General features: G+C 41.9%; 1 protein-coding gene across 5 annotated transcripts in view; it reads left to right on the plus strand.

The window, feature by feature from the left end:
* htr2cl1 (5-hydroxytryptamine (serotonin) receptor 2C, G protein-coupled-like 1) overlaps window positions 1-25,137 on the plus strand; it is an 81,809-nt gene that overhangs the window by 53,398 nt on the left and 3,274 nt on the right. For 3 of the 5 annotated variants that reach the window (XM_054753096.1, XM_054753094.1, XM_054753097.1), the window contains 5 exons: window positions 13,195-13,316; window positions 17,865-18,590; window positions 20,546-20,746; window positions 24,316-24,627; window positions 24,692-24,930. In XM_054753096.1, coding sequence (XP_054609071.1) covers window positions 18,167-18,590; window positions 20,546-20,746; window positions 24,316-24,627; window positions 24,692-24,930 — 1,176 coding nt within the window. In that variant the 5' untranslated portion in view covers window positions 13,195-13,316; window positions 17,865-18,166. Of the gene's footprint in view, window positions 1-4,681; window positions 4,818-13,194; window positions 13,317-17,864; window positions 18,591-20,545; window positions 20,747-24,315; window positions 24,628-24,691; window positions 24,931-25,137 lie in introns of those variants that run through there. The other 2 variants (XM_054753098.1, XM_054753099.1) reach the window with 2 other exon arrangements.

Here is a 25,137-nt window from a genome sequence, read left to right on the forward strand (position 1 = left end):
AACAAAACTGGACGATAACTTGTCAATTGATGTTTGTCTCCATTTTTGAAAATTGGAACTACTTTAGCTGTTTTAATTTTGTTCGGAAATTTACCGGTCTGAAATTGCCAGTCAGATCGTGGTTCATTTTTATCGTTTCCATATTGATTCCCTTACAATCAGTTGATATTTTTGTTTTACATTCATTGACAATGTCAATGATTTCCTTTTTTGTCACATCAGTGAGGAACATTGAATTAGTGTTCCTGTCAGGTTTGGCGGCCGCTCCTGGCAAGGTGCGGATCCCAATGCAGAGAGGCACGGACAAAAAGTGTAACAAAAGGATATTTAACTAACAAAGGGTGTTCCCGGAGGGAAAAGTACAACATAAATCAGGAACTCTACGAAAAGGGTAGTGAACAGAAAACGCCGTCAGCAAAAAGGCTGACAGGGAGATACCGGCACAGAAGGAACGAAAGAACACAGCGGGCTAACCCAGGCTGGTGATAGTAACAACACTAACAGGTACTTAACTGATAGAGCACAGCACACGATACAAGGCAAGGTAGCCAGAAAGCAGGGAAGTGAAATACAGCAGCCGGACTACGCCGAAACAGGTAGTACAATCTGGCAACGAGTAGCTGCTGCTGCTGCATTTAAGAAGGTCCTGGTAATCGATTGCAGGTGTGCAACTCTCCGCCTCCACGGTACAGGGTGCACTGCAACAAAAAACATACAGGCGGCAGCAGTGCGACAGACACAATCGTAACAGTTCCTGTCTATAATTTCATCCCGTTCATCCACTGACCAGAAGTTTGTTAGCTTATTTTTATATGTCTTATACTTTTTTTCTGCTGAGTGAGTTTGTTGAGTTATAAATATCCTGTATAATGTGTTTAAACCACATTTTAGTTTGTTCTTAAACCTGATTGGACGTTAATAGATGAAATTCAATGCGGCAGATTTGGTGGGAAAATTTGAAAAAAAAAACAACTTTGATTGGGGATACATTTAGTCGGTGTCAGACTAAAGACTGACTCCAGTCCGAGTCCAATTCCAAGTCGAGTTGCAATTCTTTAATCATATTGTCAAGACGAGTCCAAAGTCAACAAATCGTGACTTAGTCCAGGTCATGAGACTGGAGTCCACACCTCTGGTACTCTGGTATAACATAGAACAACATTAAGAAGTGGGACACATGTTACAACACAGCTAACAGTTTAGCTATGTGAGCTACGGTGCTAACATTACAGTCACATTGCAACAGCCACATCATGCCTGTTCCATCAAGCTTCCATGTCTGGATGTGGCTGGATGTGGCTCTGACGGCTAGTTGGCAGAGATCCGGGCTTTGTTTTAAGATGTGCAGCAAAGCCTGCTCTTTTTTTCAAAGCCATGATAAAAAGTGACACAGGATGCTTGCATCCCTATTTGACGAATTAGGAGCAAGCCTGTGATGGTTTGCCATCACTTTGCCAGAAATGTACGCCATTTGCCATGTGACAGCCATTCTCCCATCGTTCTGAATGGCAATAAGCAAAGCTGGAGGCGAGAGATGTATGTGACTGTCATCAGCACCAATGGACGCCCGTGAAAACGACTGGCTAATAAACGTCTTTATTACTCTACGGTGCCTGGATGACTCATGTGTGTGAGGCAAACATTTTGGCAGGGTCACCTCCAGCATCCTGGTGCAGGTTCTTGCCTCCTCCGCTGACGTATTCTTGGCTCTTGGTGCTATTTTATGCAAATACAGGCTGAAAGCTGGAAAAGATGAATACCAGTTTGACGGCCGTTTGCATTAGATGAGCACAAATCATTCTCATTTGCTGAGGCGGACGTCATCCCTCTCTCTGTAGGAACATATTACATTGGTGCATCGCTTCTCGGAACAAACTGCTCTATAAATGTTATTTTCCCCCAAATCAAATAAAGCCTCGTGGGTACTGCAGAGCTCGCTGACGATGAGTAAGCAAGCTAAGAGGAAAATGTCAGCGACTAAAAGATCATCTCACTGCAAATAATCATCCATTTGTCTCAAACCTTTTTTGGAAATTATTGGGCTGCATCTCATCATCTTGTAAATGTAAGCATATTTGGTTGAAACAACACAACTTATCACTACAAAACTTGAAATAAGACCATATTAAATTTTCATGTGGATACAGGAAAAGATGCAGCTCCAGGATATATTTCCAAACTTTGCGTGTTTGCAAAATTGTCTTCCTGTGCTTGGAATATGTTGTTGACCTTCGCGGGCTGTCACACGACCTGTACAACCTTCACGACGTCTGAACCCAAGCCAAAAACGCTTTAAATAGCGATGTCATTATTTGAACATTTTGTCCACTGACTTTCAACTCTGACCCGACTTAAATTAAGGCTGGAAGCCAGCCAGGCAAACGCTGCTCGTCTTAGTTAGCTAGCCAATGTCAATGGCATTTATGGCGTCCCCCATGTGTTGTTGTCAAAATGCTTTGTAAGACATGCTAGCTGTACAGTTGCTACATCGCGGTTCGAGCATCGTAGCCTCACTCTAATGTGTTTTTTTTTAAATTACTAATTCATAAATGGCCGCTGTTTCGTGTTTGAATGTAGTCTATTATTAGAAAAAATATATACTGTATATGCACATTTAAGCAAATTGTATCTATGCATGGCCTAAATTAAGCATTTTCAAGCATACAAATAGCTAAATGAACAAAAATACAAATATAAGGCATTCAAAAGACGTGGTATGAAGTGTAATGCAGTATCTGTGACTTGTGTGCACCTTTAAGAAGCGAGCCTGGGACGTGACGTGTGTGATGTCAGTTAGCCAGAGTTGACAGTTAGCCTAGTGTAGACAGCAGCTCCTGTGTGAATGTTCACTACATACGTGTTCTCTGCTTCATAATAAAGCAATTGAAGTGCATCGTGAGTCTCTCTGTAACCAAACCGTAACCACAAACAGCGGCAGTATTTTACACTGGCCCCTAGGTGTCAGTAGTGTAACATTGATGAGACAATAGCCACCTCAGGAAGTACGCTGCCCATGCTAATGTGTGAGTCTATCTTATTTGTTTCTAAGATGGCTTATTTTCTATTATTATGTCTACTATATTGGTTAATACAAGTATAAAGGTACTGCAGGGGTGTTATTTCATGTCTACAAGGCTCTAATAATGGTAGAAACCGTATTTAGAAGTTTTTCTGTTCTCTAACTACGAAAATATAAAATTTATAAAGAAGGAATCCTTATTTGTGGAAATTCACTTATTGCGATCAGGCCTGGAACCAATCAACCACGATACACGAGGAATGACTGGAATGTATATATCCATATATATACTGTACAGTATATACTGTATATACCATATATCCATCCATCCATCTTCTATGCTGCTTATCCTCTCTAGGGTCACGGGTATGCTGGAGCCTATCCCAGCTTACTTCAGGCGAGAGGCGGGGTACACCCCGGACTGGTCGCCAGCCAATCGCAGGGCACATATAGACAAACAACCATTCACACTCACATTCAGAATTCACAATCTAGAGTCGCCAATTAACCTAACATGCATGTTTTTGGAATGTGGGAGGAAACCGGAATACCCGGAGAAAACCCACACACGCACGGGGAGAACATGCAAACTCCACACAGAGAAGCCCAACGGAGATTCGAACCCAGATCTTCCCGATCTCCTGACTCTGTGGTCAACATGCTAACCACTGGACCCTCATAGTTTTATCATCATTACAACTTACGGACAGTTAAGTTAGAAGACATTTTGCTTGATGGTGGCCATGATTTTCAACCAATCTTGCTCAAATTTTATTGACGTGCTTTTCAGTCACCTAAAGGTGGTTACCAACTTTCATGGTGATTCAACACTCAAACACTCAAATGTTACAGTGGGTATTTTTGTGTGAGGAATTTCAAATCAATTAGACTTATGGGGTTTAATAACAGTATCACCATGTGGTGTATTTGTCAGAAAACCTTTTTTTTTTTCCAGTTTTGTGTGCAGGTGTTCAGGAGTTAAAAAAAGTGAGCTTTAGTCATGTATGAATGATTGTAATGATGGACATTACTATATTTCTATAATGTTATACACCTGCACCATCCAATACATGAGTTGCATTCAAATACTACCTTTACAGAGGTTTATTATTGTGACTGTGCCTTAATAAGGTGGTCTAAATATGAGGAATAGCTCTCAGTGTGATGCACAGCCAAACAGCAAACATCTTTAGCTTGGAGTGACAGCACGCCTGCTGATTGGTAAGCCTCTGTTGAAATCTTGCTCCATATTTCATTTCATGGTGCATTACCCACCCACCGCTGCCGCTTCTGATATGTGTGTTCATGTCTGCGTCTGAATGAGCGAGAGAGAAAGCATTTGGGATGAATGGAATGGCGGGAAAGAATGTGACAATGGCGCTATATGCTATCAGCATTCGAGTGGTGGTGTCTTGTTGTTTGCCGCCAATTAGAGTGAAGCGGCCGGCACACAAAGCAAGGACCGGAGCAGATGCCATCACATTTAAGCTAACAAAACAACTTGACCTTGTCCTTTTAGATAAACACCGTTTGTGCTCTTTTCAAAAATGACATATACATCAGATGCAAAACCTTGGAATAGATGATTTTGTTTCTTCTAAAAGAAAAGCATAACACCATGGCCCTTCAGTGTTTTATTTTTATTTCATGCCTGATTAGCCAGTCTTGAAGTCACTGGGGAGCAGTCAGAGAGGTCTGCATGGGACTTCATGGTCCAAGACCTCCAGCAGAAGATGACTGGCCCGAGTCTGGAGGGCCTGTTGAGGAGGAGATCACTGGGGCTACGTTCACACTCCAGGTCAATTCTTTTTTCATTTTTGTGCTCATATATGACCTGTATCTGATTTTTTTCAAATGCGACCCAGGCCTCTTTTGTATGTAGACATAAATCCAATGTGTATCTGATGTTACGGCAGTCTGATTGCTTGGGTCGCATATATCCTTCCTATACGTCATCGAAAGGCGTATTTTGCCATGTGAGACTTGGGGAAAGGTGCTCACACATGTCGGCAAAAGTTCTTTTTGGCTACATTCACACTGCAGGTAAGGATGTAAATCTCTTTGTGATAGACGATTCCATTCGAATCTAGATACACGAGTAGCGATACGATTCTAATATGATATTTTGAAAAACAGAACAATTTGAGACTATACGATATATGATTTGATTGTTTGATGATGTAAATATTAATCTTACATTATAAAATAAACATACCAATTATAGGAAAGTGGCATTCTTACAGTATTTTCAAATGTGTTATAGAGCACATCATATCACCAAGCTTGCTGTATATTATATATTGCTTAGACACAGACCAAAAAAAGACTTGAATAATGAACATCTTTTCTTTGATGGGATCAATATTTTACATTGTATATTATATACCTGTATGTATATTTTTATACCCGTTAAATTTGGATTTGGAACATTTAAGGTTTAACTTGTCTTAATGTTGCTAGAAATGGAAGTGGAGCCACCAAACTAAGTTTCGTTGTATACTGTGTGCAATGACAATAAACATCCATCCATCTATCGATCGATATAAAATACAACAATGAAAAAAACACAAGTCTTAACCTTCAGTCCAATTAATAATACACAATAAATAAATAGTGCAAAGCCCCTTAAAAATGGCCCATCTCTTCCAAGCACTGATAAGTAAATACTGTAGAAGTATTTATCACATGAGTGCAATGAAAATGCTGTTTTAGCTTGGAAAAGTAAACAATCCCATACTCAAGATGTCGTAACGATGGTAATCGTACAACATTTCAGACTGAAAATTGTCTCGGTAGGGCTTACTAAAAGCACTCTTAAGCTGTCTAAATTCCAGCATCAAGGCTAGACTTTGGACAACACACTTTCAATACACTACTGTGACACCTTTGAGGTTTATTTTAAATAGTTGAATACATGATACATTCATATATGAGTGGAACCTTTAAGCTCAAATTTTGACCTGTTCGCTGCACGTTCATAAATCTCCAGTATAAAGTTGCTAATATCGCTGAGGTGTGTGTGACCTGACCACCAATGGGCCTCCAGCACTTTGGACCAGCTCATAAGTGCCAATATTTGTTGGGTGTTTTGGGTTTGTGACCCACAGCCCAGGGTGGCTCGATGCTTTCAGGGAGTCTTTAAAGTTGGAGGCAGAAGGAGGAACATGATATGAATATACAAAGCAGGAAAAAGAAAAGAAAGGTGACTTAGGAGATGGATGGCTGGGTGGATGGATGGACAGCAGGAGGAGGATGGAGGAGTGGGATGCTACCCACTCAAGGGCAAAGACCACCTTGACAACACTTTTTTTTATTGTATTTTCACTTTCCTCCGCCTCCCCCTTGGTGCTCTGCACACTCCGTCTCAAAGCACCCAAGCAGATGGAAGCGCTGTCATGAAGTTACCATTGTTTCGTTGGCACATTGCAGTGAATTTGTGCTTTGATGTCTTCATCACATTAGTGGCCTTGTCCGTGTTGTGTGTTAAAAGTTATCCCACCTCCGTGTCTGTGTTGTGTAGACAGAAGGACAAAAACAAAGAGAACGGAGGCAAGAGTGACAAGAGGCAGTCATTACCATTGCCATGAACAGCACGTAAACGCAGCTATAATCCATCTTAATAGCTCGCGGCATGATGCTCCACATCACCACCGAGACAAAAAGCCCACAGCAGGTGTTTGTGTCGCATCACCATAAATACTTACATTTAAGGAGACCTTTTTGATAATGAAGACACAAAAGCACACACACATAAACACACACACGTCGTTGTCAAGAGCCAAGGATGTGTTGCCGCGCAGAAGGTTGTATAATGTGAAGGTTGTGCGTCATCCTCGAGTGGCTGTGACATCTTCGAGCGCCCACTGCATTCATAGACGTCTTGTTTTGGGACCCATCGCCTCCACGCTGAATAATTCTTATTCATCACAGGTTGAAAAGATGGTTTTAAAGTATATCATTAAGGTAGAAAAAAGCCAAAGTTTTTTTTTTGTGAATGAAGCATGCATTTAAATCTACCGCCTTGACATGTGAATGCAATTTGCCATACATTATCTTCTAATAAGTCTAGTAGCTTTATGAAACAGAATGCCTTCCGGGTTTGCTGTGCCTTGGCAGATACATCTAAACCCATTTTTATAATACATGATTAGCATGGTGTCATTTACATTCAATCCACAAGCTGAGTCATGTACTCCGCCAATTTTATACGCACACAATTTTAACGTTTCCAGCCCTGCAAATAGGTTTGCCCATCATGTCTGCTGCGGCAAGCATGTAATGCTTTTACACATATGCTGGCCACATCATCGCACCGCAAACCTCCACTGGGCTCCATCTGGTGGTCTCTGCATACTCCAGCAGTTGTGTGTTTGAATTCTGGGCAGGCTGCAAATAGCAATGCAGCCATTTTGGATATGTTAGATGCTTGCTTTGTCTTTGCAAATGTCAATATGCAATCTCCAGTACAGCTCTGGCATGTGCTGTAGTTTAACATTTATGTACACATGCACCATTTCTAATCAATAGAAAGTATACCGTCCGCTCAAGGAATAAATGGGTGTTTTTGCTAGAGGGCTCCTCCTAGTAGTGTGGAGTGTGCAGATGCTTAAAAAAAAGCCAATAAATGTACAAGCTAAATGCTACTGACTGCTAACACAACCTGGTATGTGTACTAGTTGGTCCAAAGTAGGTGATGCTAGGTAACCATGGCAACAACAGAGAGGCTGTTCTCATTGTTACAATCCTGTGTCGCATCTACATTATTTTCAGTTTTTTTGGGACTAGAAAGCATCATGAGCAGAACTTGCCACTGAGCAGATGCTGTAGCTAAAAGAAAGAGTGGTCAAGCGAACCATGAATCAAGGTGAAACAGCTATTTCTACCTGTTTTTTTTTTTTTTTTTTTTTTAATCATCAGATTGCCTTTTATTTCATGGCACATGGGATGACCATTGTTGTCTTGTTGTTGACACATCAGTTGGTCTTTAATGGAATTTTTGACAGCCGCACAAAAGCGAAGCGTGCACACAAAAAGCACACTGGAGTGTGTCGTCATATGTGCTCACAGAGAAGCTGCTTAGGAAAGCAACCCAGCAGGCATTTTTCTGTTTGTGGAAGAAGCTAAACATGCTGTGACAAAACTAAATGCTTCCATTCGGTTGACAGTGGTACACATCCTAGTACATAAAGTTACACCATCTTCTCTTTCTTATTGTATCATGGAATTTCTCTCATATCTACTTCAATGCATGTTCTTCATGCAACCTCACTTTATTTAACTCAGATCATCGCTCGCAAGGTCTTTGTCACTTCACCCATCTCACTTCTCCTGTCATTTCCAGTGTTGGACAAGTTACATTAAAAAAGTAATCAGTGGGGGGCTCTCTGGGCTGGCTCTCTGGGCTGGCTCTTGGGGCACTGATCTTTGTGCTGCCTGCCCCTATGGGCCTGGTGGCCTTCTGGCGGCCGGGGCCCGGCCTTGCTATTTGGGGCGGGGCTCTCTGGGAGGTGGAAGGCGGCCCCTTTCCTTTCATGCACTCTCAGTGACAATCACACGCCCACACATTCCTGCACCTTTATATATATATGAAGTCTTCCTTACATACAGAGATACCTGTACATATGCACACTCACAGTACATACGTACTTCCCCACATTACTCACTGAGTTATCCAGGGTGTTATTATGTTGTTGGTTTTATTACAGCGACGGTGATTTCAGCAGTATGACTATATATATATATGTGTGTATGTGCGGTATATATGTGTATATATATATATATATATATATATATATATATATATATATATATATATATATGTATATATGTATTTATGTATGTGTATGTATGTATATATGTGTGTATATGTATTTTTTTTTTTTTTACAATGATGTGCATTACAGTAACTTTGATTCTATTCACTATCATGGATAATCATTTCATTACTACAGTTATGTGTGACTGTTTCAATGCGGTATTATCATGGTGATCACTATCATAATTCATCATTTCATGACTGCTATTGTGTGTGACTGTTTCAATGCAGTATTGTCATTGTGATCACTGTCATAGGTCATCATTTCATGACTGCTATTATGTCTGATTGTCATTGACAGCTTTGTCATTGTGGTTGTTGATATTGATTTGTCCTTTATCCTTGTTCGTCTTTATAGTTGTCACGGACATTTATTTGCTGATGTCGTTCGGTATGTTTCTGTTGTTCTGTCACAATTGTTGTTGTTGCTGCTGTTGTCCTTGTCTCTTGTCTCTCTTTTTTTTGTTTTTGTCCCCTCTCGCCCCCCCCCCCCCCCCCGTTTCCTTTTCTCTTCTTCTCTGTCCCCTCCTGCTCCGGTCCGGGCGCTCCAAATTTGCTTTATAACAAGCATCAAGGTCGAATAAATTTTGTATGACAGGGGAAGTGTATATCACACTTCTCTCTGGCAGAGTAAATCTGTTGAGCACTTGACGGCATTTAGGTATACAATTCTATCTGCTTTAAAGGCTGGACAGGACAGGGGAAAAAAAAAAAAAAAAAAAAGTAATCAGTGACAGTTTCCAGCTACTTTCCCAAATTGAATTAGTAACATCCATCAATCCATCCATTTTCCTCCGCTTATCTGGATCCAGGTCTTGGGGGCAGCAGTAGGGAAGCCCATATTTCCCGGTCCCCGGCCACCTCCTCCAGCTCCACCGGAACGACACCACGGCGTTCTCAGGCCAGCTGTGCAACATAATTCCTATTAGTAATTATTTTGTAATTATTTAGTAGAATTAGTAACGGAATGAATTAATTTTGAAACCTTAAAATATGTAAAAGACTTCAGATTTAGCTTTGTAGTGGCATTGAGAGATGTTACTCACAACTGGTGTGGACAATGCTTTGCTCTGGGACATAAAATATAGGATTATCCCGATACAACCTTTTCACTTCTGATTCTATGTCTATATTGCAGCCCTGAATATCGGCCGATACGAACCATACATACCTTTATTACTTGTTTTGTAGCATGGAATTTAACAAAAGGCTTCATCAAGTGATATTACTCAGAGAACAATAGTCACTAACAGTAGGAATGAGAAAAACTGACAAAAACTGACCCATTTACTTACACTGCATCTGCTGTATAGTTTTATCCACAACAGGCATAAAAAGTGAAGCTCGAGGTGCTCATTGAAGCGTTGAAACCTTCACCAGCGACGGGGCTGGCACTTTTTCTGTTATAGAAAAGGACTTTAGGGAGTTGCTCATGCTTGCAGCAGATGTTTGAGGTAGTCATGGCCTTGCGAAACTCCTCATGCTGTTTTGTGTGATGCTGCTTCAAATGCATGATGAGGCTGGTCCTATTCCTGCTACCACTAGAAACGTGTGCATGACAAGTTTTACACTCAGCTGTAAAGCTAAAAGGTGGAGGCTGGAGGTGACAGATCTAGATCAGATTGACTTTGAGAGGCACTAGCCAAGATAAAATATTAAAATTATTAGATTTTGATGAAGGGATGGCCAATTTTGAATGAATAAATTAAGAAGTTTATTTGTAGTTCTGAACAAAATTAAGGTGTTTTTTCTCACTTTTTTGGCTCTCCGACGATGTTCTGCTTTCTAAAAAAGTAATACTGCTCAAAGTGAAGTATTTTTGAGTTGCTGCTGACATTTAAAAATGTCCTCTTAAACAGGGTACTTTATTTCATATTTTGTTCTTTTGTGCTTTTGGTATTAGTTGAGGATTTGTGTATCGCTAAATGTTTGTCACAAAGAAGATTGATGATTATATTTTACTTTTTCTATATTTATTTCAAAAAGAGAATGGCCTATTTTATTTTAGCGGCTATTTTTCTAAGATTTTTTTAAATTTTAATGAAACAACTTCACACGCATATTTGACTTTGTCTAAACTCACTGTGTGGAAAAAACATCGGGATATATATCGTATATCGATATTCAACATAAATATATCGGGATATGAGTTTTGGTCCATACCACCCAGCTCTACCTTCAGCCAATCATCATTACTTATGTCTGTCACCCCTATGCCCCCACCAAAGAAAGACAATCAGAAAAAAAACAAACTTTTATTTGCGGCTCCTGTCCTGTGCACTCGCTGAGTAGATAACAGCTCGTAGACATCAGTGCATAATCACGGGCCTCATCATTTCACTGTTGCTAACAGTTACGATATTCTAGTGTTTAAATAGTAATTAGAGTCACCTTTACTGGAAAACACTAATGGCGTTAGTGATGTTGTTTTTACCGCCGTTACTCCCAACACAGGTCATTTCACATCATCTCTCACGTATAATCTCACATCATTCTGTCTCATGTCATCTCAAGTCATCAGTTCATCACATCAGCTTTCTCCCGTGTCACTTCACATCATCAGTTCCCGCACACCTTTCTTATGCCATCGCAAGTCAACATGTTTCTCGTGTCATAACTTTTACTTGTCACCTCTCAAAATCACTTTCAGATGATGTTTTTCATCTCACATCACTAGCAGGCGTGCTAGTCTGTGGCCTTTTATTGAGTCTAGGGGTGTCACGAGATGAGACAATACACACGATTGACAAGAGGAGACAAGATTGTAATGTTACTTTTAAGAAAAGTACAATGAAAAAATATAATATATTGCTACTTAATTTAATTTCTACTATGTTACCCTCTTCTGCACCCTGTGTGTATGGTAGCGGCCCCGCCTCCACCCACTGAGACGAAGACGAAGTGACTATGACTGATAAAAGCCCGTTCATGCCGTTCTATGGACCAAACACACGAACGTGCAGAAACCAATGCAACCTATGAACCCTCGAGAGATGACGAAGACAGACACGCGGGCACATGGCAATGTAATAAGGCCGGTGTAACGGATGCCAGCCTGTGAGGCTGTGCGAGTGTACGTTGGTAAAACCTCACTCCCTCTGCCTTGAGAGTTGCGCTGAAGACGCGGTCGACAGTCCGGGCTTTTGGCCGTGTGGTCAGCGCTTTCGTCTCCCATTGCGAAGGTCCTGTGTTCGAGCCCCGGTGTGGGCAGTGTGAAGCAGGTCGGGTTACACCGGCAAAATTATCACCTTCCTTTTCATTAATTGTGTGATTAATTGATGTATTTGTTATCATCCCAGGCATAGTGCCCATGAGACATTTTTTTTCGGAATGAGAAATCTCGCGAGATCTTGTGACGCCCCTATTTGAGAGAGATAGGCCTCTTGTGTACATAGAAAACGTTTTAGATCTTTGGGCTTTGAGGTGAGCTCCTGAAAGACGGGAGCAAATACGTAAGAGTTGTTGTCTTTTTTCGTTGAGCGTACATCACCTGTTTCACAATAACACAACACATCATCTTTCTCATGTGACCTCAATCACTTTCACACCATCTCTCTCATGCATGGTCCCATATTTATCTCACATCACTTTAAATCGTTAAATAATCACTTTCCCACCATTTTTTCATGGCATCGCCTTCTCATCTTTTTCTCACGCCATGTCACGTCATCTTTCACTCATGTCATCTGACATCACAAGCACGTTATCTTTCATGTCACATCACATCATCACTTTTATATCATGTTTCTTACAGCGTATGTTTTGTATTAACGCGACCCATCATATTTATCATGTCCCCTCAGAAAATCTCATGACATGAGCTCATACTTTTCTCATAACATCTCACACTTTTGAAATTGTCAAATCTGTCTGTCATCTGTCTTACATAATCCTTCCCGTTATTGAATATAAGAATAATAATATATGAAGCATCTCTCACTTCCCCATATGGACTTTGTAGGGGTGTAAATAGCTGCTTTTGATTGAGAGTCCTGGCACAAAAGATTGTCATACATGAAACACAACATTTAAAAGCTTGAAGCTGTTATCACACACATACACATATAAAATCCTGCCAGTGGTGGCTGTGTAATGGCACTCCATCTGTGCAGTCCATTAGGTGGCCGGGTGGCTTAGTGCTGATGAAAACGACTCCTTTGACAGAACAACACAGTTCATCATCACGTGGTTAGTGTTTACTACGAGTGTCATTCACAATGTTGGCCTAAAATCAGCTAACAAGTTAGCAATAACTAGCATTGCGGAGCACAGATAGGTCTGACTCTTTTTGATTGATATGTACCTCACTTCTTCCCCAAATTGATGGAAAATTAAAAAAAAAAAACGTCTGTCCCCACAGGCAAATGGATGATCCTGAGCTGCCACTCTGGGGGTGTGGAGTGACACATGACGGAGCACGGCAGAAAAAGCGAGGCGACGTCGGGGGGCCTACTCGCTAACGGTGGACGCATCGATCCCAAGGTGAGAAGTGATCCAATCAAGCCCTCAGGGTTAGTGTTGGGAAATAGTAGTAACATTCATGACAATAATACCATAACAACAACAATAACAATATCATTAATAAGCCAACCAGTTCATTTTTATAGCTCATTTCACACACAAAGGCAGTTCAATGTGCTTTACATGAATAAAAGAAAGACCCACAGCAAAATGTAATATAGTGAGCGTGAAACCATATTAAAAGACAACACTATAATAAACACAGACAATTAAGATGATTAAAAGAAGCGCAAAGCAATAAGACTCAGAGTGCAATGAGAATAGGGTGTAAAACTTAAATCACATGAAAGGAGAAATGTTTTTAATTAGGATGTGGGGATCCATTGGCAGTTTAGTCTATTTGTTTGGGGCACCCACAATGGCATATTGTGTCACATATTGCTGTCTTCTTTGCGGGAAAGACAGGAAGCAGGACATACAGTGGTGTGAAAAAATGTTTGCCCCCTTCCTGATTTCTTGTCACAATCATGTTTGAGATGATTAAACTAATTTAAATATTAGTCAATGACAACACAACTGAACACAAAATGCAGTTTTTAAATGAAATGTTTTATTATTAAGGGAGAAAAAAAATCCAGACCTACATGAAATAATGATTGCCCCCTAAACCTAAAAACTGGTTGGGCCACCCTTCGCAGCAACAACTGCAATCAAGCGTTTGCAATAACTTGCAATGAATCTCTTAGACCGCTGTGGAGGAATTTTGGCCCACTCATTTTTGCAGAATTGTTGTCATTCAGCCACACTGGAGGGTTTTCTAGCATGAAGCGCCTTTTTAAGGTCAAGCCACAGCATCTCAATAGGATTCAGGTCAGGACTTTGACTAGGCCACTCCAAAGTCTTCACTTTGTTTTTCTTCAGCCATTCAGAGGTGGACTTGCTGGTGTGTTTTGGATCATTGTCCTGCTGCAGAACCCAAGTTTGTTTTAGCTTGAGGACACGAACAGATATATATAGAAATGTAGATATTCTACTTCAAGATTTTTTGGTGGACAGCAGAATTCTAGTTCCATTTTTCACAGCAAGTCTTCCAGGTCCTGAAGCAGCAAAACAGCCCCAGACCATCACACTACCACCACCATGTTTTACTGTTGGTATGGTGTTCTTTTTCTGAAATGTGACCTCTTGGATGAGTCATCGCTGCACTCTTGGAGTAATTTTGGTTGGCCAGCCACTCCTGGGAAGGTTCACCACTGTTCCATGTTTTCGCCATTTGTGAATCATGACTCTTACTGTGGTTCGCTGGAGTCCCAAAGTTTTAGAAATGGCTTTATTTCTTTGTTGGGGGGGCGGCGCCGCAATCACTTTTTCACAAAGACCATGTGGGTATGAATTTTTTTCTCTCTTAATAATCAAAAGTTTCATTTAAAAACTGCATTTTGTGTTTAGTTGTGTTGTCATTGACTAATACTTACATTTGTTTGATGATCTGAAACATTTAAGAGTGACAAACATACAGAAAAAATAAGAAATCAGGAAGGGGGCAAACACTTTTTCACACCACTGTAAGCTAGTATTTGGTCATTGGCCCGCAGTTACAGTACAGCTTGTTTACTGATACCAAACATAAACCCTTGACCCATAAGCTCCAAACCACACACACACACAAAAGCAGCTCAATTGGAAGTTTAGTAGGAGCAAAATCCCTCCATCCCATTTTCTCCTCCCTGTTTTATCTCACAGAGCAGCTATGATTTAAGCAAACAAAAAAGTGGCCCGTGGTACTCTGGAAGCAAACATACGGCAATGTCTTTTCTAATGTAAACAACCGATGACAATGATCAAGAACAAGGCCAAAAAAATCAACGTTTATGTCTTTCACATCATCTTTCTTTTTCTTATGATATCATCTATTTGTCATATTTCTCTCATGTCTTCTTTCAATCACCTTTTTCTCATGTCATCTCACATAATCTTTTGTATATCACTTGACACACCTGTCTCATGTCATCATTTTCAAACTGTTTCCATGTCGTCTCACATTTCATGATCTTTCCCATGGCTTCATCACTTCATCATCATTCTCTCCTGTCATCCTCACATATCATTTGACATTATCCGGCGCATGTCGTCACTTTCATATCCTGTTTCTCATGCCATATCAACTTTGTCATGCCGTCTGACATTATTACCTGTCTCACGTGATTGCATGTGACTACTTTCATGTCATGTTTCTCATGTCCTGTCACATGGTCAGTTTCATATTAGCTTTCTCATGTCATCTCACATCATTATCTTTTTCACATCTTTCTCATCTGTATCATCGCTGGCACATCATGTCACATCTCATTGACGTCTTTCTCAGTGGCACTCAGCATAACCGCTTATGTCTATTTTCAGATACCTCAGTCTCACACACAGCAATATATAGTTGAAACACAAATAGTTTGCAAATCTTGCAGTATTGTAAATTGTAACAGGCCAAACACAAATCTAGAGTGTGTTTCCTACTTCCTCACGTTATCATCGACTATCGACCCGAAAAGAAACCCCCACCCCCTCTCGGCTGGAGCCCCCGCATTCATCCGCGCTGGCTTTTTAATCTGTGACTTGCCACACCGAGACTCTCGCTTCAACCTGAAACATCCACGCATACACGAAATTGCGTCTCGCTGCTTTTCACAGTCTCTCACTCTTTGAGAACACATTCTTCCAGTCAGAGACATATGTGCAAACACAAGCTTTTGCAAGTCGCACTACAGAGAGCCTCCTTCACAAGGTTACGTGGGTGGGTTTAAAGCACCACATGAGATGTTTTCAAGCTTTTGAGATGTTTTTTGAGCTCGACAAAAAATGAATCCCAACCTTTTTGAGCCCATGGGCCAGCTTGTTTCAGTCAAGGCTCGGACAGACCTCATAGTAATGCTAATGCATTACAATCATTTGCATCATTTACCAACAAAGAAAACAATGAAAAACAAAAAAAAGAAAAATATCAAATGAAAACACTGGACAAAACACACAAAATGAATACTGACCCGCCATTGGTATGAATTTTCACCGTCCATTTTGCTACAGAATCTTGCTCTCGTTGTGATTTTGGTAGCACCGAAAATTCAGTCTTACACAAGAACTTGTGTGGGAGTGACCAACAATGCCATTCCATTACATTTTCCATTGTAGAAAGTTCTGGATAGTACACTTTACATCCAGACAACAAACTTCTTACCGCACACAGCAAAGAAGGGATTTGGCACATTCGCATGGCAGGAAGCAACACAACCATATTTTAAGTAGCTGCTGTCATAATATTGGTTGAATTTTGCTTTCTGGTATCCCCATCCTGCTCATCTGGCAAACATAAGGCTTCTGGCCAAATGTGGTCCACATCATCACTTTGATTTGGCCTACAATGACTGCTTCCAGACACTAGACACAGTCCATACCAAGAGCACTTTAGCTCAGAAGTTCATGTTTAAGAAGTTTAATCCCTTCCCTCCATGTCCTTATGTAGGCGACAGGAAGGAAGATGCTTATTACGGTAATTAGGCATATAAGGGAATTTAATAACACAGGTTCTCTTCATGGGCTGCACGGTGGCCTAGTGGTTAGCATGTTGGCCACACAGTCAGGAGATTGGGAAGATCTAGGTTTGAATATCGTGGAGTTTGCATGTTCTCCCCATGTGTGGGTTTTCTCCGGTTTTCTCCCACATTCCAAAAACATGCATGTTAGGTTAATTGCCGATTCTAAAATTGTCCATAGGTATGAATGAGAGTGTGAGTGGTTGTCTATATATTCCCAGAGATTGGCTGACGCCCAGTCCATGGTGTACCCCGCCTCTCGCCCAGAGTCAGCTGGGATAGGCTCCAGCAAACCCGTCACCCTAGTGAAGATAAGCAGCATAGAAGATGGATGGAGGTTCGCTTCATGAGTCAAATTTATGAAATGTTGCCTTTGATATTCCGACCTAGGGAACCTAGGGAAGGTTCTCCTTTGCATCATCCAGTCTTATTTTATACCTCAAACCAGATGTTGGGCGTGTTCTCTAGATGGAATGCTCAGTTGCAGCGTTGTGCTGCGGGGATAATGGTCACTGTGTCCCTCACTTGGTATGAAATCACCTCGGTGTGGTCCAGATGGCACTGGAGGTGTTGCTCCTAGTTGATGGAGCGTTCAGATTTAGTGTCGTCCTCCCGGAAAAGATGCAGAGGAGGGAATGGAATAAATCACTGAACCATCTGCGCAGTAAGGTTAAACAGCGAGGACAGTAGGTACTCTTGCAGCATCAACACTGCTGACTCATTCGACAATTTATATTGCCATTTAGGTTTTCAGACTCTTAAGTAGCTCAGCTTATTTGCAAAAGGAGAAAAAGGAAGTGGAGAGGCTGGATCGATGCATGGATGGTGAGAGGAAAAAGGAAAAAAATCAGCAAACAGATGAGGTGGCAGGCAGCAAAGCTTAAATTAGAAAAGATTGAGAAAATAATGGATGATTATTGGTGTTGAAGACAAAAAACAACCCTAATTAAACTCTTTAACACTCTTTTATCAATTCCCTCCACAGATAATCCCGAGACCGCAACAAGGTCAAAATCCAATCTCCATCAACATGACTCATCCAGTTTCAAGATCTAGACGAGAGAGACTGGAGCTCTCTTTTAATTCCAGAAGTGGATGTGACTAGGACACACCAGGAAGTGTCCTGGACATCCCTTCCCTTCCCTTCCCTTTCTGAAGCCCAATGTTTCTTTGTTTAAGAGTCCTTTGTAGAAAAATCCCCTCCCAAATCCTCAAGTAAGTCTCCCTCAATGCCGAGTGAGCCCTGCCTTCTACAACCTCCAACAGGTTAAGGCTCTCTCCTCCGGGATGGGCAGCCCGGCAAGGGCTCCTCTTGGTGGATTTGGCAGCACCACCGCCACCACCTCCCTGGAGGTCACCGGATGGACATCCTGGCCGGGGAACAGCTCCCTGGAGCTCAACCAGAGCCTGGCCATGGCGACGGGACTTGGGGGCGTTGGTGCTGCAGCGTCAGCAGCCATGAGCGCGGGTGTGGACAACCTGACTCAGGAAAACATCACCAGCTCGCCTATGAAGGAGAAGAATTGGCCGGCGCTGCTCATCCTGGTCATCATAGCGCTGACCGTCGGTGGCAACATCCTGGTCATCCTGGCTGTGTCACTGGAGAAGAAGCTCCAAAACGCCACCAATTTCTTCCTGAGGTCCTTGGCAGTGGCTGACATGCTGGTCGGCATCCTGGTCATGCCAATCTCCCTCATCAACATCCTGTACGGTGAGTATCCCAACACTGTCTTTTGAAGTAATATTATGTTTAGTTCTGTTTATGTTCTAACGTGTCTGTCCAAAGTCATGGAATGTTCATCAGTCTTACTCATGCAGGTTTCTCCTCCTGATATCGAACACCAACTGCTCGCCAGCTGTCTCCGACATGCATGACCTCCAAAGTAGTGAACTTGCTAAAATAATACAGTAACTCCTTTGCATATTGTTTGCCAGCGGAAATCCACATGAAAACACATTTGCAGGAAATTCTCCAATACTTTCCTCCCTGTATTGGCAGGCCACAGGTTTACTGCAGGGACATAAGAGACGGTCGCTGCTCATAGAATGTAGCAAGCTACCAAGCTAATTAGTTAGCCTCCAATTTATGTGTTCTAAACTTGAGAAAGTATTCAGACTCTTGATTTGTACTCTGGCGATCATGTGGTATACATCATATGGTCTGTCCTTAAAAATGTAACGTGCTCTGGGACAGTAAAAAATCAGGGCTTTGTGTCACAGGTCTATTAATGTTTCTCACCTGAGATCATTGGTGTACTCTGCACTACATATGCTGTGTGCAGCACTGCTGTCTCACTTTCTAAGATTCAATCCAAAAAGATAATCCCTAGGTGATTTTATTCCAGTTTATTGTAACAATATAGGGCAGGCAAGCACGTATTCAATACCTTCATAGAAAGTTATGGATAGTTTCTTTTTAAGTTTAAATCCAAAGGACAGAACATACTTCTTTTCGCCCACAACACAGACTGGATTTGGCACATTAGCATGGCAGGAAGTGATGCAACCATATTTAAAATTTTGAATTTTGCCTTCTTGTATCCCCATCGTCACTCCCTAAACACAGTCCTCATCTGGCCCGCTTCATCATTTTTATGTGGCCTGCAATGACTGCTTCCAGAGACTAGACAGCACTTTTCAGCTCACACCGATACACTTTACCTCTGACATCCATGTTTACGAACTCCAATCCCTCCCTCCTACATGTCCTTACATTTGGTGAGAGGAAGGTGTTTATGTATACTAATTAGGTGCAGTCAAGCACATACCAAAGCAGCAGAGGGCTCTTTTTCTCCAAACTGTAAGGCCATTGTAAGAAAGTTATTTCCATGAAAAGGTGCAAAACAGCAATGCCGTATGAAGGATCATGGAGATGCTGCATACTATGATCCTGTACACAGGGGACAAGCAAAGTCCATTTCCACTGACCCCGTGAAAATGCATAGAAAATAACTTCTTTTTTTTCTATCTGGTCTTTTGCCGAGGCTTCTCGTCTAATGCGACGAGGCTTTTATCCTGACAGGACAACAAATTTGTGGAATAAATGTCAAGTCGAGGCCCTCACTAAATGATTTGTCATTCAATTTCTGCATCTGGCAGTCGCTCTGACAGGCTGGCGTCTCCTGGGGGAAAACATTTATGATTAACTCGGTTCGGGCAGGGAACAATGGCGGCACTGGCAGAGCGTCCATTGTGACGTTTTAGCCTTCGATCATATGCGAAAATGGAAGAAAATGTGGAGTTGGTTTGCAGCTACACCAGTGTCTACTCTAACGGGACGATGGGGAAGGTTTTGGAGTGGGGGTGCTTCGCTTGTCATCTTTGTTCTAGTTCCTACCAAAGGTGTTCTAAAAGCCATTACAAACAAACATGGCGGCAAGCGAGCACCACTTCTTCACTGTTGTTTGATGTTGAACATGAAGGTTCATTAGATGCCGCAGCATGCTGATGGGAAGCACTTTGGGCTCTCGTTAAGCCTTTATTCCCACCCGCTGCGCTGTGCTCTGCCATCCCTGTCACGACTTGCTTGCTGCCATGTCTCTACCTCTACCGCCTTCAGCCCGTCGTCTCCAATGAATGTGACGCAACACCACACATAGTTGTAGTCCAAATAGGACCTTTGCTGTTACTGCTACTATTAAAGTAGTCATCCTTCTTCCTCCCCAGACTATGCCTGGCCCCTGCCCAGCGCCTTGTGTCCCATCTGGATCTACCTGGACGTACTCTTTTCCACTGCCTCCATCATGCACCTGTGCGCCATCTCCCTGGACCGCTACGTGGCTATCCGCAACCCAATCGAGCACAGCCGCTTCAACTCCAGGACCAAAGCCATGATGAAGATCGCCGCTGTCTGGACCATATCCATAGGTCAGCACTTCGTGTTTGTCAAAAGCGCCACAGAATGTGTGCTTTCACTTCTCATTTCTTCTGCAGCCTGTTCATCATTCAATAAATGTTTTTAAACCTTATCACGAAAATTACCCTGCTGATCAAATCAATTTGAAGTGCACTTTTATTGATATGAAGCTTTCAGACATTTTTAATTACATTTTTCCCTATACAAGTGAAAGACCACTTACCATTTCATTTTTCTCTGCATGTTGGAAAATCAGTGAATTTCAGCATTTTTTATTTTATTAATTGAGGGTTCGTGTGTGCTTTATGGGCTCGTTCTCCGTAATTATGAATTCTAATTGCCCTTTTTTGCCCTATTTTTTGCAGTACTTTTACCTCTTGTTTCTTATGTCCTTTGCAGCCTATTCAGGCAGCACATTGGACAGGCCTGAAATAACTGTTTCCTAACCCTTATCACTAAAATTAGCCTGATTAAAAAAGTAAAAGTGCACCTTAAATTGCACCAAGCCCCCTCAGGTGACTTTTTCCACTCTGAGGCATCAATTCCACACTAACAAGACCTCACATGTTTCTAGAAGCACACGAACAGCCCTAACTGCACTTTTAATGGCCGCCCGGTGCTGAAAAAACGACAAACCTCTGACAAAATACCGATGGAAGCTGCTATTAAGAGAGTGAACAGGAGCACCTCATTGTCTCATTAAAGGGGGAGGGAAGAAGAATGAATTTCAAGGATAAGGTCTTCTTCTGCATGTGTGTGTGTGTGTGTGTGTGTGTGTGTGTGTGTGTGTGTGTGTGTGTGCAACATAGAAAACGAAGCACCGCCCTATGAAGAAAGTTTAGAGGGGGATGACTTTTAAAACTTCTCCCCTCCATCTGCTTTGCAACTTCTTTGGACTGCCACCCTTTAAAACCCAGGAGGTTTTTTTGTGGCGAGAACACCTTTAGAACTGTCTAGAAGACAATGGAAGGTTGGGAGCAATTTGCTTAATTTGCTGTGAATTTGTCCCTCCCAACTAAAAATACAATTAAACGGCTACAACCAGCATGAACATTGAAATACTGCGTTTTTTAAAAATAACATTTCATCATAGTTAATTGTCTTTAAACCATTGTTTGTGTTTGTTATTTGTTGTGTTCAAAATGCTTGCAATGTTATCCTCAATATTTTATAATCATTGGTGAACAACTGGCCAATTAGATGTTAAGTAAGACATTTTGATTGATGGCGGCCATGTTTTTCAACAAGTCTTGCTCAAATTTTACACACATGTGCTTGTCCTTCCCCTGAAGGTTAGGGATCCCTACCGAAACTTGGTGTCGTAATCGTACTGGTGTACGTAAACGGTAGTAACCGGGGCCGAAAAACAAAGAAACTATCTAGATTAATGCAGACTCAGGCACCTGCAACACCTGCTTGAAAGCGATATTGTGCAAGTAACATGTCTGTCACGACACTACCTCATTATCCACCAGACACGGTCACGGCAAAGTGCATTCACGAACAGTCAAATTCTGAACATTAACATTACATCACAAGCATGTCGTTACACTAGCTCCATTTTGCTTAATGAATACATTACTCTTGCATGTAGGATTAACTTAATGTTGGAACGGTAGTCTAATATCGCCACAGTTGTGCATCGTTTAGAGAATGTACCTGTATGTATTTACCGTGGTGTAAAATCTTGCGAGTTATGTCTTCCTGCTGGTTTTGCTGTGATAATTATGACATTTTTTGTCATTTTATTTATATTGTTAAAGTATTTTAATTGTTATTTTGTCCAACTTTCATGTCACAAAATCTTTTTGGACAAAATGTCTACATCGGCTGCAACAGTCTGTCATGCCAAGTATTCTAGAAGACTTTGAAGATGCGGACTTTTATTTTCAGCAAGATGGGGCACGCCCACACTACCATCGCGATGTTACATCCTTCCTTGATGAGATCTTGCCAAGTGGATTGGAAGGAGGGGTTTTGTAGAATACGCTCCGCGTTCACCAGATCTCACACCACTAGACCTTTTTTATGGGGATACCTAAAAGACAAAGTCTACTCTATGAGCGCTGCAACGTCTCTGAATTGAGTGCAGCCACTGAACGTGAATGCACGCAAATACCAAGGAAATTGTTTAGTGACGTGTGCAATTCCATTGCTTTGCGTTGTCAGTAGTGTCTGGACCAGAACGGATGTTAGTTTGAGAATAGAGAATAAACAAATTATAATAAAGACCTTGTTTACAATTATTTAAAGTGTGTATACTTTTTTTGGGACACCCTGTATGTTTTCCATTTTTTTAAGTTCCGGTTCGGACTCTGTTTAAGCACCGGCATGGTTTCAAAAGCACTGATTTGGCACCGATATTGGATAATATGTAAACGATACCCAAACCTAGTAAAGGGGTGTATCCATTTTCAAGGTAAATGTGTATAAAGACTCTGAAGTTACAGTGGGGGTTTTGTTGAGCTTTATGAGAAATGTCATGTCCATCAAATTCATGGGCTTTAATAACAGCGCCACGATGTGATTTTTTTTAAAATAAAAGCATAGGCGACACAGTAGGGGTGCATATTTTGGCATATTTGTAGTTCAGGAGAAGAAGAGTTACACCATGGTGTGACTGAATGGTTGGAAGACATCTCTTACCAAAGGTTCCTCCATGCTGGACCATTCCTGAGAGACTTAACGGAGATCAATACACACGGATTAGCCACAAAACATCCAACATAAGGTTTCCTTGGGGGGGTAAAAACACGCACATTAGACCTGGAGGATATTTCAACCGCACTGGAATTCTGCTGAGGCTTTGCGTGATGCACAAGGAGAGCGGTGATGAGTGATGGTGCAAGCACGGTCGGATTGAGACGATGAGCACCTGTGGGTGGGAGAGCTGCCGAAACATGGGGGTCGTTTAAAGAGCTTAGCATTAGCTAAACGTCTGATTGTGAAATGGCACATCCAGGGTGGATTGCTTTGTGGATTTGTTTTTTGTGCCACTTCCTGTGCACTGTTTTTCATGTCAGTTCAGGGTGGTCTTGTGAGTGGATGATGATCAATGACTTCCTGCTGCATGAGAACAAAGGATGCCATGTTTAACCCTTGATCCCCCTTTAAAATACACTACACTTGGTACTCTTATGTCCCAAAACGGTCCCTCTCATCAAACTATAATAGAATGTACTGTAATATATTACGTGTTTTCCCACATTCACTGAATCGAATCTTTTCAACCACTTTAGACCTAGCCACAGTAAAAAAAAACAACATGTTTTTATTGCTTTTTTTCATATTTGTTTTCATATTTGTTTTCAAACAACAACACAGATTTTGATGCATTATTATTTTTGGCGCAAATGAGTTTATTCAGTAAATTTTCACTCTTTCACCCTTTCATCTAAAGATATTTCAAATAATAACAAAATCCTGCCCAGGTTTCATACTATTAGCCTTAAAACTGATCAAAGCAAATCAAAAAATTTTAATAAGCAAAAAGTACAAATTATTTACGAAAAAGCCCCAATGTACCAGGAGCCCATTGGAGGATGAAAGCTGATCGTGTAAAAATATGTACTGAATGCAGGTGTTTCCATGCCCATCCCGGTGATTGGCCTCCACAACGAGAACAAAGTCTTCGTCAATGGCAGCTGCGTGCTGAACGAGGAGCGTTTCATTCTGATCGGCTCCTTCGTGGCCTTCTTCATCCCGCTGGTCATCATGGTGGTGACATACGGCCTCACCATCCAGGTGCTGCAGAGGCAGGCCACCGTCTTCCTGTGCGAGGCCAAGACGTCCTCCCAGCAGCCTTTGCGGCCGCCCGCCATTAGTGCCACCTTGCAGCCACCCGCCGTCCACCTCCCGCAGATCCACACGCACGCCCCCCCGGAACCACAAGGTAACTCACCTGGAAGAACTTGACCTTGAAAGTCTCCGCTCTAAATTAGAACCTCTCTCCAAAGCAGAGCTGAAGCCGCCGCCCACACAGAGCCGCCGCAACACCCTGAGCTGCCTGAAGGGGGTGGACCCTAGCATGTTACTCAGCGTCTCCACATCGGAGAGCGTCAGCTTCATTCCTAGCTCGGAGGCCGCGTCGCAGCTGAGCTCGCCGGCAGCTGGGCCTGGGCGGAGCGACGCCTCAGGTTGCCATGGGCGACGGGGAATGATGCAAGCTATCAAGAACGAGAGGCGGGCCTCCAAGGTGGGCATAACCGATAACCGCCGGTCCCCAGACCGAATCTATCATTAGCGCTCTAGATGTACGGTACGTGACTTTACTTTGGAGCTGCTACAGTCACCCGCTAACATGCTTGTCGCAAGCACTTGCTGCTCTATTACTTTAGTTTCTTGAATCCACATTCATCTCAAAGGCTTCTCAAGATGTTTGCTAAGTTAAATGTCACAAATG

The sequence above is a fragment of the Dunckerocampus dactyliophorus genome, chromosome 15 (genome assembly GCF_027744805.1).
Source record: "Dunckerocampus dactyliophorus isolate RoL2022-P2 chromosome 15, RoL_Ddac_1.1, whole genome shotgun sequence".
Classification (NCBI taxonomy): Eukaryota; Metazoa; Chordata; class Actinopteri; order Syngnathiformes; family Syngnathidae; genus Dunckerocampus; species Dunckerocampus dactyliophorus.